This window comes from Sorex fumeus, unplaced genomic scaffold, assembly GCF_029834395.1.
Source record: "Sorex fumeus unplaced genomic scaffold, SorFum_2.1 ptg000003l, whole genome shotgun sequence".
NCBI lineage: Eukaryota > Metazoa > Chordata > Mammalia > Eulipotyphla > Soricidae > Sorex > Sorex fumeus.
In genome coordinates, this window is record NW_026606060.1 from 17,622,245 (window position 1) to 17,637,197 (window position 14,953).

General features: G+C 44.1%; 1 protein-coding gene across 1 annotated transcript in view; it reads right to left on the reverse strand.

The window, feature by feature from the left end:
- SUCLG1 (succinate-CoA ligase GDP/ADP-forming subunit alpha) overlaps window positions 1-14,052 on the reverse strand; it is a 28,005-nt gene extending 13,953 nt beyond the window's left edge. The window contains exons 1-3 of the mRNA XM_056115444.1: window positions 13,902-14,052; window positions 5,902-6,005; window positions 1,955-2,071 (exon numbers count right to left, since the gene is read on the reverse strand). Of these exons, the coding sequence (XP_055971419.1) occupies window positions 1,955-2,071; window positions 5,902-6,005; window positions 13,902-13,959 (279 nt within the window). The 5' untranslated portion in view covers window positions 13,960-14,052. The remainder of the gene's footprint in view (window positions 1-1,954; window positions 2,072-5,901; window positions 6,006-13,901) is intronic.
- Between the last annotated feature and the right edge of the window lie 901 nt (window positions 14,053-14,953).

Here is a 14,953-nt window from a genome sequence, read left to right on the forward strand (position 1 = left end):
GCACTGCAGTCCCCAAGAATCACCAGGTTGTCACACCTTCTTGCTGAACTGTGGGCCGAGTTGGTCACGAACCACTAGGTGAGGCCCCTGGGAACCCAGAGCATAGCTGGAAGGATCCCCAACCCCTCTCCGCCCCCCCAAAAAAAAGATAAAAACTAAAGCTGAAATGCAGGGAGCAGGATGGGGGCACTCAGACAATAGTGGCAGGAAACGGACATTCTGGTGGCGAGGGCAGTGTTGGATGCTGTAAACCAGAAGGCTATGCCTGGGGTATTACCATGGATACAAGCACACACTAGGCTGAAGGACATGCAGCTAGAGCCCAAGTGGGGCAAAAGTGAGAGACGGTGTCTGAGTACCATCCCTGTAGGGGCCCGAATGCTCCCTGACACCCAGGCACCTTCTCCAGCACGTCCCTAATGAAGAAGGCTCCCAGCAGCAACAGAGCGACCCAGTGAGCAGCCACACAGCTGCCAGGGCAGAAAATGGTTCAACAACAACTAATCAGAGTGATAACAGAGAAGAGGGGACACAAGACATAAAATGAGGCTCCAGCCAAAAGAAGTCAGGCCATACACGTGAGCTATTTTATGGGACATATATCCCACAATTCTGGAGGCTGAAAATACCACCGGAAGCGAAAGGGACAATGGTCTGCAATGACAAGTGACAGTGGATGGGAGGTATCCAGCTTACTCATGCAGAAAGCTCTTTGCAACAGCAAAAAACGGCTAAGAAATAATTGTGTTTCAAAGAACTAAGGAATAGTCTAAAGGCCGTATCTGTGGCTTGATGGTTAATAAGCTTCACTGCCACTGTCACTGCCCTCCCGTTGTTCATCAATTTGCTTGAGCGGGCCCAGTAACGTCTCCATTGGAGACTTTGTTGTTACTGTTTTTGGCATATCGAATACATCACGGGTAGCTTGCCAGGCTCTGCCATGCGGGCGAGATACTCTCGGTAGCTTGCCAGGCTCTCCGAGAGGGGCGGAGGAATCGAACTCGGGTCAGCCATGTTGGCAAATGCCCTACCGCTTAGCAACAAAAATTTTCTTTAAAGGACAACACAAAAATGCTCACTATGGAAAACCTACATACAAGTACTATGAAAACCACTCTGTATTCTGAAGCCATGAAGTCAGTGAGAATTAAAGCAAAGGGCACAGAAACATTAAAAAAAAAAATTACAGCAAAGTCTTTAAAATGATTTTTCCACAGGGCAAAGGGCTACTGCAGCAGAGACAGAATGCAACTCACCTGTGTATGTTCAACGCCCGGCACCCCAAAGGGTCCTCTGATCACCCCCACAAGGAGTGAGCCCTGAGCACAAAGCCAGGAGTAAGCCCCAAGTACTGCTGGGTACAACTCAAAAACCAAAAACATAAAATAAAAGAAAGAAAGAAACTAGCAATATGAGAAAGTAGGAATCTTGACTTATGGATCTGACTATAACTCCAGTGACTCACATAGGATCCCATCCTACTCACTCTGAGCCATGCCAAGTCTGCCACTTCCCCGCCATGACACCATGCTCAGGACCCTCTCGTACAAGAAGTACCCTTGCCTTTAAAAGAGGGATAACAGTGCTACCTCTGAGGGTCATGGTAAGGTCTGAGTGAGGCCATAACCATGAAGCACCTAGCAGAGAACACGGCAAACAGCCCAATGGCAGGGAGTATCAGGGGCAGATACTGAGGTGTATATTACTAACGTGTAATAAATAATGTGATTTGTGGATGGAGACAGGGTCAGGAAAAGAGAGCCAAACAGAATTGAGCTCAAGGCACTTCTTAAGAGCTGACATGTGTCTATAAACAAGAAGGACACCGGCTGTGAAGAAAATGTCTCAAGGCAGATGCAGGCCAAGCCACAGGTTTTCACTGTGATGCAAATGTCTCTAAGCTCCCTGAAAGGGCACAAGTTCCCTTTCCTGCTTCTCTTTCCTTGCCGATTACCTCCTTCACAGAATTGAAGACGGGTAAGCCCAGATGCGTCTTTCCTCCTTTGCCCGGGCTGGTTCCTCCAACTATCTTGGTGCCATAGTCCAATGCTTGCTGGCTATGGAAGGTGCCCTGAGGAAAAGAAAAACAGCACAAGACTCGTGAGAACAGGCAGTCCGAGAAGGGTAAAGCAAAGTCGAAAACAAAAAAATAAAATGGGTTATTTCCCCAGAGTGTGACAATAACTCAGGTCTAGCCTTCTCAACAACTTAACTCAACTCAGACTGAAGCCTGAAGGAGAACACATCGCTGCAAAGCCAATGCAGCTGTTTCTGGCTTTGTTTTTGTGTTTTAAGGAGGTGAGGGAATCATCTCCCTTGATAAGGTTGTTCCTGATGCTCTCAGGTCCTGCAGTCCTTCAACTCACACAACCACCAACCTCGACTCTCCCTCACTCCACGCATTACTCTCAATTCTCCATCGACTCTGAAACTGCACAAGTACAGCCCAACAGAACTGGAGAAAAAGCAAGACCACACTAATCCTGAAACACAGTAACTGCTCACCCTGAGTGAGCCTGTGAGGCTTCTCAAGGAGTGTCCTGCGCTTCCCTATCCACTCCCCCTCCCTCAGCCTTCGCATTGACAGGTCTTTAAGACAAGTTGTTTGTAGCATCCCCTCCCCTTCTCATCAGATGCCAGTACTCCCCCTCCCAAACCCAGTCAGCTGAGGGGGTACCAAAATGTCTTAGGGATCAAAGACTCTTTCACAAGGTCTCTGGGGTCCCTTTTCCCTTCGATTCCCCTTTCTTTTTCTCTCTCCTTGGTCTTCTCTATGCCACTTGAATTAGTGCCCTTGGTAACCTCCATCTTTCTCATGGAAACAAATATTATACATATGCTGTGTGTACACACACACACACACACACACACACACACACACACACACACACACCGGGTCGAGATCTCTCCTCCCACACTCACTTCTTAGTCACAGTGTCAGCTGTTCATCTGACTTCACTACCTAGTAGGAGTCTCTCTCTTCACTCGCGTTTACTCCCTACACAGCCAACCCCATCCCCATTCCAGCTGAGGGCAACCGAGCTCCTAGCATGATCGGATGGGACAGACCATGATTGTTCTCCCCGTTCACAGCACATACTGCCCTCTCTTCGCTGTGACTCACACCTCAGCCCTTCTCCTGCCACCCCTTTGACCCACGTCACCAGGCCTCTTTGACAGAGGAGTGCCCATTCTCCCTCTCGGTCTGTTCTCAGACCAGAGCCAGAGAGATCCTGTTCAAACAGGGAAGATCATGCTCAACACTGCCAGTGGTTTTCCAGGTCGTTAAGCAAAAGCCAAACTCCTGATACTGGTCACCAAGTCAATAGTGAACTTGCCTTGACAAACCAGTGATCTTATCCACTGCTCTCCCACTGCCTCTCTCCCTACTAACAAGCTTCCACCTACAACAACACAGCCCTGCCTCCCTGGCCCCTTTGCCCAGCCTTTACTTCCCCTCAATGATGTATCTACCCCGTTAATACCCATGTACACTTTAGATCCAGACCCAGAGGTCAGGCTACCCCTGACCACTGAAAAAAGATCAGACCTTCCCGTCCCACTCCTACAATACCAGACACATGCCCACACCTTTCACTGGTTATTTCCATAGCATGTAGGCCCTATAACGTAACACGTAATGTACACATTGAGTGGGCTGCTGCGTTTCTCTCCTCTCACTGCGTCGAAGATGCAATGAAGGTAGTGATTTTTATTTCTTTTGCTTAGAGAGATGGCATCTCTATCAAATTAGAGAGTCTACACTCAATAAATATGAATGGATCTATATGTGGTCATTCTACAAAGACCTAAACATGTGGGCCCAACCAAGTTAAGTTCTATATAAAGGGATTAAAACTGGAGTGATAAGAAGGATTTCAAAAACTTCCTAGTTCAACTTCAGTTTTAAAATAGGAAAACCAGGGGCTGGAGAGATAATACACTGGGTAGAGCTCAATGCAGCTGACCACGGTTTGATTCCAGGCACTCTATGATCCCTTGATCCCTGCCAAGAGGATCCCTTGAGCCTCAGCACAGCATCAAGAATAAGCCAAAAGTCAAACAAACACAAAATAGAAAACTCAGCCCCAAACATGTTAACTGCTATTTCCAAATTCAGGGACTAGTTTGGGAAAGAATCCCAAGCTAGTGCCCCGGAGAGAATGTGCTATTCCAGGCTCTCCTTACTGGCCTGGAGTTAGTTAAACAAGGATACAAAAACACCCCAGAAGTGAGAAAAGGAAAATTTAATTAAAAAACTACTAAGAGTGATATTTGTAAATAAAAAGTGGTGAACTTTTCAAACAATAGGATACTGCTATGATTTAAAATATTTTACAAAAGTACTGACGTGCATCAGATTAGAAATTAAAACCAAACACCCAACTCAACTGCAGAGTTGGAGAACACTGACCCATGTTACTAGATTAACTCAATTGGACCAGTTTTTTAATCCTGAAATAGGCTAAAGAGGAATTTCATCAGACTTAAGTTTTCCCACTAGCATTTGCCCAGTTAACCATCGAAGCAGTTTAGCAGCAAACAAAATTCAATATTGGACTATCTAATCCACTCAGTAATCAAAACGTCCTTATTTAGATGTAGAATAAATATGCACACACACGCACACACACGCACGCGCGCGCACACACACACACACACAAAATCCTAATGAGATAAAATGCAGCTTTCCTAAGGTGCTAGCTCTACTTAGCAGCTCATCATGAGCTCTAGAATAAACAAATACTAATAAATTGGAGATAACTGAAGCGCTCAATTTTACTTTTTTTTTTTTAAGAAAAGTGGAGAAGAAACCATGTAATTGGACGTAACTGAAAAATACTGAAACTAACCTTGGATTTCAATATTTAGGTAAATCATCACCAAAATTAGGAAGTAGAGACAGTTCCAAATACACCATGGACAATGGTGCTTTAAAAGAAAAGTCAGAGGTTACATACAATGTTATAGGATCATATAAGGTTTAAAAGCAGAAAAACAAAATCATACACAATAAACTCAGGTGGAAAATCTGCCTTATCCAAAGATTTTAATACATGCAAACAAAATTAATATTAATCAAAAAGGGATTAAAATGACTTTAATTGGTGGGAAGAGTGACAAAACATACATCAAATCTTGAATACGTTTGTGTGAGCAAGAAAAATACCTAAAAAGATACCCATCATCTTGCTAAAAGAAGGGTTGCCTGAAGATTAAAATGGGAGAGAAAGGAGATGATATTGCATTTTATTGTGGACTCATAGACAGATCGCCTCAGATTTATAAAAACTCAATGACAGAGACAGGGGATAGGGAAAGCCATGAATATAAATGCATGAAGCAAATTAAAATACTTCAGGCCGTTCTGCCCGCTAGACTCCTGGAAGGCCATTTGCCAGGAGTGAGCGTGAGGCAAGTCAAGGCAGTTCCCCACAGCCTGCCCGCCCACCCCTACTGGCCCGCACTAAATAAAGATCTGTGTTGAACTGTATTTGCTGTTAGACAAGGCATAACCATGAGATTCCTACTTTACCTAGCTTTTGAAGAAACAATCATCTTTTCCAATGAAATCATGTTTTCCACTGAAGGAAAATCAGTGAGGTCACAGATGTTGAGAGTATGTGGTTTCCAATATTATATGCTCATAGAAAGGGATTTTTAAGGTAAGTTTAAACATATTTTCTATCTCAAACATCTTATCTCTTGAAATCCAACCCACTGCCATAGTGCATACTTTTCTACACTGATGATACAACTTTTAAAATAGAAAAATCAGAAATTTATAAATTTTAACTCATAACTTTATAATTAAGATGTTATAACTTTTGTAATATGAAATCAGTTCAATTTTTTTTGAATCTCTAGTACATATCTCTCAAAAAGTCTTGCTGCACGTACCTGCTTACCAGTGAAACCCTGGCAAATAACCTTCGTATTTTTGTCAACATACAGATGTTTTCGGGAAGCTGTATAGGAACAATGCCGAACTCCATTTGGTTGCACTGAGAAATAAGAAAAAATATATATATAAAACAAAACACATTACAACTTTTCTAAACATTTGAACCATAAATTTATTTAAGTGACCAAAAAAAAAAAAACCTCTAATGCAGGAACTTATCTTGTGATCCTGACAATTTCAAAGGACACTTTTTAATGAGACATACAGACTATAAACTTTTTTTAAAAAATCTACTCTGCTATTCTCCAGGACCCAGAACCAGTTTTCACTCCACAAAAAGAAAACTGACATTCAAAAACATGTAGCTCAAATTAAATCCAGATACTGAAAACTAGGTCGCATTCCTACAAATGATGTTTACTAAGCAACATCGGCTCTCCCCATTTGACCCAAGCTTTTAAAGTCAGTATCTGTAAACAACAGGTGAACTACTAGTAAGAACTATTTGTGACTCATTCCCCAATAACGACAATAATGTGAAAGTAAGCTTTACTATCAATGAAAATTACAAATTTAATATATTTCATATATTAAAGAAATAGGAAAGCTGTATAAAACAGATGACATGAAAAATAGGGCGAGGATGGAAATAAATTTTTAGTAAACAACCTCAACCAAAAGTATCTAAGCAGTTGCAAAATTCGGCTCCTCAGCTGGAGAGATGGGCCAGGGTTAAGGCACTTGTCTTGCATACAGATAACCCAGATTCACATCCCCAGAAACATATACAGTCCCCTGAGCACTGCCCAGGAGTGATCCTGAGCACAGAAACTGGAGAAAGCCCTGAGCACAAAAACTAAAGCTCAAGTCAGTTCCCACAGTTAAAGAATCAATAAGGAGAACACAGATGAATTGAAAGCTGTGGGTAGTTCATGACTAGCAAAAGAGAGTGTCCACCTGTGGCCTGTCCCCAGTCCTTCAAAGTGCCAGGGCTTCCTGCCACTGACAGCCCATGAAGCAAGCCCTGAAGAGGAAAAACAAGCTCTAGCACAGCTGTCTAGGGTCAGCCCCAGGCTTTCTCCCCTGCACACCCAGAACGCTCTCCTAGAGCCCCACACTAACTTGCTTCTGGCCCTTCAATTGTCTTGGATTCACACACTGACCTCAGCGTCTAGCAACACAGAATTGTGGAGCCCCAGTATCACTCAGGAGGAGCGAGGCCCAGATTTCACTCACCAACTAACCTAACTACAGCTGCGTGCTTGGGCGAGACTAGAGGACTTATCTGACCTGCTGCCCCCTTCGCAGAGGGGAATAAAAAAAATCAGCACCCCCTTCCTGGAAATGACCCTCTTTAAGTTCAATGATCACACGTGATCTCCTCATTACTCACAGACCCAGACTCATCCAAACTTACTTTCATGTACGCGTGAACTAAAAGCTTGCCATAACCTTTGAGTTATGCCAACTCCCAAAAATATATGCTCAAAAATAAGAAGTGAATTCCTGATCACAAACCAGTAGGATGCCAGACAAGGCACTGAAATGAAAGGTTGAAATAATTAAGTACACGTCCCTGTGCCCGGGCTTGTCATAATAATTTATTCAATCAGCATTTGGGGAGCCATGTCACACTACAAAGCGAAATGTCAAGGATAAAGTGTTGAGAAAGTGTGTTAGCCTCCAGAGAACTCCCAGTCTATTTGGAGTAACATAGAGCGGGCACAGTTGCAGTGTGAAAAGTCCTGTGGTAGGAATAAGCCTTCGACATCACAGGAAGAAACACTCTCTACCCCACCCTGAAGCCTGTGTGTTATTAGGGGTGCGAGGGAGGGAAAGAGGCTGGAGTGAGGTAGCTGGCTACAGAAGTTCACACCCCAGATCCCTGATACTGTACCCCACCTCCGAAAGGAAGAGGCTTACCTGTCCTGGTCAAACTGAGGATTTGGTTCCATGGCTAAAAATCTCTCTGTAACTTGTGATTCTTCACCTCTGCCTCCGTTTTGACCCCAACCACCCAACTTTGCTTCCAAACACTCAAGCTGGTATTAGCATCTGTATAGCAGTGAGTATTTTCACTTCATAAGTTTATAAATTTTTCATTAAGAAAACAACAACAGAAGGCTCCCAATAAAGAACCAAGGTCACTGTATTCTTTCTTTCTTTCTTTTCTGGAATACTGCTCTAAGACATGGGTCAAAGGAATAAAAAATGCCAGAAAAACAAAACAGCCTCTGAAACTCGAGGAAAGTTCTGCCACATGCCCACAACCCCACAGTGATGTTACACGGCACCACAAATGACGACCATGGACCATCACCCCAGACTCACCCACACTCAAGAGAAACCTCCTCTTTCCCTGGCTCTTTCCTTCAAGCACATTCTTCCAGCTGCCAGGGCAGGGACGAGGGCCAAGGCCAGCTGTGCACGTTGGTTTTACAATTCTCCTCACCCAGATTCCTAACTGCACGCTCAAGCGACACACACTCCCGTGAACCAAGTCTGTCTCCTGCCACTCCAGGCCACCAGGTCACATCGGGTGGATGGATTTCAGGCCATACTATTATTATACACCAATGATGTCTTACCCTTGATGTCATCACAGCATCAAGGAAAAATTTTTTTCCTTTCATTGTCTGATGGCATTTAGATGGAGATCATGCAAAATATGCTTAAATTCTATTTCAAATTAACCACATTTTAAGACACTGCTGGGGGCTTGTGGGGGGGTGGGGGTGGGGACTTGGGCATCAGTCCCGGCAATACGCGTGACCCAACTGTGTGAGCCAAGAGGTTTAAGGCTTGGGCCCAATGGTGCTGGGGTTGTCAGGACCGCAGCCAGCAGTGTCTGGGATGGGACTCTGTGCCTCTAGCCTTATGAGCTGACTATTTCATCTTTTAGCAAATGAAATCCAAGGATAGGAATGACAGATAATAATAAAAACATTACTATTTCTATTGAGAAAGGAAAGATAGCAAAATATACCACCAGCAGAGTTAAAGGCAGTGACACCTCAGGAGACTGATTTTCTAACACTTACCAAAGAATTAACCTATGTGAAGAATGAACGGAAAAGAGACCAAGAACCAAACAGAGGGATGGAGAGACAGTACAGCAGGTAAGGCACTTGCTTTGCATGCATGCAACCTGGATTCGATCCCCAGCACCCCGTATGGTCCCTCAAGATCTGCCAGGAGTGAACCCTGAGCACAGAGCCAAGAGTAAGCCCTGAGCCATCAGGTATACCCTAAAAACTTAAAAAACACCTAACAGAAAAACAGATAAAGGATATAAACAAAAAACACAATTGACAACAAACAAATGGAAAATCAATATATGGTGAAGCATTTATCTAATTTTACCAGCAATTTTTAAACTGCACATTTTAGACTGAATATTAGCAGTGAGTCCTGAGGCTGGCCACCTGGAAGAATTTCCCAGTACTGCAGATTGATGTCGCCACCCTCTGTCCAGGCATGTCCAGGCAATGTGGTGCAACCTTTTAAGGTTCCTGTAAGTCAGGGAGCCAAATCTTGGGACTGCCTCCTGGGAACAGCTGAACAGACCTGGGTTAGAGTTTAAGCTGTGAGTGCACCAGTCATGTGACGTGGCCAAATCTTTTGATTTTCCTTAGCCTCCACCTGCAAATGGAACAGTAGCTGCTCCCAAGGAAACTGCGATGCTGATAAGAAGACCATGCAGGGAAACTGGCTAATAAGAAGTGGGTTCATAACCCACATGATCACCAAAGTCAATCATTTCCAAGTGCACAATTCATACATTAAAATCAAGAAAGTCAAACTAGAAATTATTTGTATCTGCTCTCATGCATACCCTATGTTCATCTGTAAACATACTAATCCATAAGCACATATAAATATGTAGTATGCATACATACCTATAAAATTGTAATGTAGGTTTTTTTTTGGGGGGTCACACCCGGCAATGCACTGGGGTTACTCCTGGTTCTTCACTCAGGAGTTACTCCTGTCAGTGCTCAGGGGACCATATGGGATGCTGGGAATCGAACCCGGTTGAGCTGCGTGCAAGGCAAATGCCCTACCCGCTGTGCTATCGCTCCAGCCCCATAATGTATATTTCTAAAGGTATAGCCTCACTGTAAAAAATGGAAATAGAATTATTCATTTATTAATACTATGAACAAATAATACTGTGAATAAAATTTTAAATACACACAATAAAAATAGAATAAGGGCTAGGATAGGGCCAACTGCTACTCTACTGTATTATCACTGATACAGAATTTTAAGACCACATCATTGTGCCAGGCCACCTGCCAGGGACTAGTGGCTCGGGAGTGAACACGATGGACTCAGGCCCCATTCATAAGAAAGATGCTGCTCTAGGAGACAGTCACAACATTACTAGTGTTAGGGACAGAAAGATAGTACAGTGGATGGGCGTTTGCCTGGCATGCAACCAACCTGTGTTTGATCTTCAGCATCCCACATGGTCCCCTAGTCCTGCCAGGAGTGATCCCTGAGCACAGACAGGTTTGCTTCCACCCATACACATGCACGCACGCACGCACGCGCGCACGCACAAACACACACACACACACACACACACACACACACACACACACATTACCAGTGTTTCCCAAAATGAGTGATGGGGCACTGAAATAATGCAAGGGGGTCTGAGGCAGCACTGGGTGCAAATGAGAAGCACTTTGTTTGTTTGATTAAAGAAGGTAATTTCCCAAGGGATGCTGAGAGATTTATCTAAAAACAGAAAGTAGTAAGCAGACTAACTAAATCTGGGGAATGTCTGCATTAAACAAAGAAGCAAACAACTAGACAGTACAAAGAGCAATAAAAGCTACAAAAGAAAGAGTCTGAGTAATCTGAGAAAGATGATGCTCTCAACGGGATGAATGATTTGAATCAGTCACAATGGGTTCTCTTGTACAAAGAAAGCAGTCACATCATGCATCAGACATTGCAGTCCTAAAGATGTGAACAATGGCCAAGAACTCCTGCCCAGAAAGGATGCAGACCATGGCCTGTATGACCAGGACCATGCTTAAACTAAGAACCAAAGACTTCATGAAAACACTCATGCTCCAACTCACCTCTCAAATGGTGTCCTTGCTAGTTATTTTGGTTGCACAAGCAAAGTTAATCAATGCACACTCATTTAAGTGTATACTCATTATTCATATGTATGGCAGATCTGTAATACACAGATTCTGTAATTCTGGTCCTTATCTATAGGACCTTACAATGTAGCAGAGTACTCCCAAACCCAAAATCTGCTATTCAAATGCAAAATTCGGGCCAGAAAGATAGTATAGCAGGTATGGTGCTGCTTTGCAGAGACCGACCCAGGTTAACTCCCTGCATTCTATAGTCCCCTAAGAACCACCAGGACAGATCCCTGAGTACTGAGCCAGGAATGAGCCCTGAGCACTGCCAGATGTAGCACACAAAAAAAGAATTAAAATGAAAAATTATAAACTTAGTATTTATTCACAAATGAGATTTACCTGACTAGAAGTATTGTTATTTAATCAAGTCTAAAACATAACTGATTTTTAGAAGAAAAAAGACTGTCATTTTATTTCAATAAACCACCCATCATTTGCTGCATCCCATTTTTGGAAATCCTTACTATTTAAAAAAAAGTGCATATACAATTTCTTATCCTTGGTTCACTGTCACTGTCCTCCAGTTGTTCATCGATTTGCTTGAGCGGGCCCAGTAACGTCTCCATTGTGACACTTGTTACTGTGTATGGCATATCGAATACGTCATAGGTAGCTTGCCAGGCTTTGCCGTGCGGACGAGATACCCTCAGTAGCTTGCTGGGCTCTCTGGGAGGGCGGAGGAATCGAACCTGGGTCACTCACGTGCAAGGCAAACGCCCTACCTGCTGTGCTATCGCTCCAACCCTCTCCCCCTATAAATTATTTTGAAGGCCCTCATTTATATTTCTGTGGAAGAACAAGTTTAAAGGTCAAAATAAGTTTCTCTAGGCTAAACCAATTCATTTAGATAAAGAAATTTTGTATTTCTGAAATAAAGATTTCATCCTTAAAGGAAATAGCATGAGATACTCAAATGTGAAGCATCAGCATCAGATACTTAAATCTGAAGCATCACTGTCCAGGGCCTCCTTTGCTAAGGAACACCCGAGAGATATTCGATCCCTGGCACTGTATAAGGTTCCCAGCACCGCCGGGGTGATCCATGAGCACCCCTCAGCATGCCCCCCGCAAAAAACTTCTTTTTAAATGAAAAAGAAAAGTTTATTTATCTCCCCATTTCAACTGTATTTCTATCACATCCCAACCTCCCCAACACACACACACACTCTCTCTCTCTTTTTTAATAAGCAACAAAACTGTGCTGAATTTTGCTGGGTCTTTTTTGGTTAGTTTTGCTCAGGAATTTCTAAATATTCTAGGCTATCCCTCAACAGTACCAACAGGGCTCTGGAAGGCATCTAGAAGAATTTGGGGTTTTGTTTTTTTCCTAACTCACATCAATATTGCAACACTTTTGACCTTCAACACAAAACCAACCATCATCAACTAAAACTGAGAGAATACAGCAACATTCCTCGCCCCCCAGATTGTAAACTAAATTCCAAGCGTAAGTAATTTGTGACAGTCTTTTTAAAAAGTTCACAAGGATATGTTCTTCTAGGTAATCTTCCTTCCTTCTTTAACCTCTCCTCCGAAAACAGCAAGAAGCCTATGGATGTGAGGGTTTTTCAAAATCGCAGAAGAGTAAGACAACAGGAGGAAAAAGGCCTGTTAGCCTCCTTGTTTCTATTTTTTGGTCAACAAAGCCCTCAAATGCCCTTTGAATTGTATAAGGTTCTCCAGAAAACTTTCCTAAATAAACTGAACTTTTTTCTACTTGCCAAGTGATTTGTCCCCCAGTGATTTGGCAACTAAATGCAGCTTTTGAGAACACACTCATCACGCATTTTGAAGAAAATCTTCAAGAAATAAAGTTCAGCCAGATTCAGTACTAAAAGAGAAAAAGGGAGCAATGGTAAAGAAAGGAAGAGAGAGAAAAAAAACTAAATTTAGTTCGGTGTATACTATACTCCAGGAGCTTACAGAAATCTCTTCAAGGAATTTGCACTGTGAATCAACAGCCTAGCCTGTCATTTCTAGGATGCACCCTTCCCCCCCGCCCCCCACTTTTAACATCTCTTGAATTAAGAAGCATCCAACTGGCATGTCACATTTATATTTCATTAATAATCCCTGGGAAACGAAAGCACAGTGCATTTTACAAGTATCAGTGCCTCGCCTTCATTATATTAGTTTCAAGTCATCTGGAACAAGTATCCCAAGATTATTACAGAGACAGAAAGGGAAGAAAAGCCAGACTTCAAACCCTGATGTGGCTCATTCCAAAGTCTCCTCATACATTAGCTATCTCACAAACACAAAGACTTTGAACACAGCAAGAATTTCCAAGGGTCAGCGTAACTCAAAGCCTGGAAACAAACCTTGGGTAATAATTTTTCAGTTACAGCAGGGTTTGCCCGCGCCCAGTGTAGACAACGCAAACTATGCTGGTCAACATTATTTGCAACCACCCCAACGCTTCTCGGAGTCTCCCCTCCTCCCTACTGGTCCCCAATCTAGCAGGAGCCCGGTGAGATTAGGGTTCGTGTCCAAAGGCCGGATTTGTCCCCAATTTCCTACTGGGACATCCTGCCCCTGCCCCTCGACCCTTCTGCTCGCCCCCCCACCCCCAGCTGAGACTATCCCAGACCTCGCACTCTCATGCAAGGCCCAGTGGACATGCACCTCCCGCCCTGCACCCAGCGAAGCTCCCTCCAGCCCGTGGGGATCCCCGCTTGGGACGGACGCCCGCCGTCCCCGGACCCCGGAGGGCCCAGTAGTGAGCTCAGGACCAAGACGCTGAATCCCCGCGGGGAGGTGGGGGGCGGGGGAAACGAAGCAGGAACTCGCGGGAAGCCCAGAGAGAGCGCGCCGGCGGGACTCACGGAGGAGGAAGCGTGACAGGTGACGGGCGAGCGCGACGCCGCTGCTGCTGGAGGCCATGGTCGTGGTGGCAGCTGCAAAGGGCTGCGGTCATTCACCAATGACACTCCCAGGCCCCCGGGGGCCTCGCGGGCGCCAGGCACGGAAGCGGGCGTCCAGGACAAACGCCTGAAGAAAGTGCTCTCGCGACAGGCCTCTTCGCCAAAGACTGGAATCACAGGTTGAGAAAAATGGACAATTCTAGTTTTTTTAAAAAAAACAAGTAAAATTAAAAGTGTTTTGTAGCTCCAGAAATGTAAGTTTCACTCAACATTATTGACACGGGCAGCTAAAGGGGAAACCCAGGCCAGGCTGTTGCGGCGCGTGGCATTATGGGAAATGTAGTTTTCAGGCTGAGGCTCATTGGCCGCAGAAACGGGAGCTGCCCGGAAAAGAGGTGGCTTGGAAAGGGTCTGTTTACAGCAGGAGGTGAGCGCGAAGAGGGGTGACGAAACAGCGAGGTGTAAAGAGCAGTGCATAACTTCCCGAATCTCTTAGCCAACCTGCCCCTTAGGTTTTTTTTTTCCCCCGTGTGGTTCTGGAGAAGATAAGAGTTAACACCTGACCTCGCAGGGACTACAGATGTTAATTTCCGATCTAAACCCTGAGTTTAGCTAGTGTCCAGTAAAGGGAAGGACGAGGCTGGAAGATGCAACAGCTAACTCACTGACTCTTCATTTGTTGAAATATGGGTGTTTGGGTTAAACTTGGTGCCTTGCCACTCTTGTTTAACGCTAAGCGAACGGGTAACCCTTCCCCAAGATCCTGTAGAACTGGAGTTAGGAGTCAAAAGTGACTAGTCTCCGTTTGAACAAAACTGTTTACCTTTTCTTAGAACATGAGGAGTAACCTTAGAGAGTTCTGGAGAATAAACAATACGTAAAGTCATCCTCCTTGCTCCTCACATCCCTCATTATCAAAATTTTAACCTGATTTACCTAAGTAGTCATAATTTTGCCATGCTGTGTGATGTGAGTGGGATTACCCAAGTATATTACCCAAGAGTTCCTCTCTG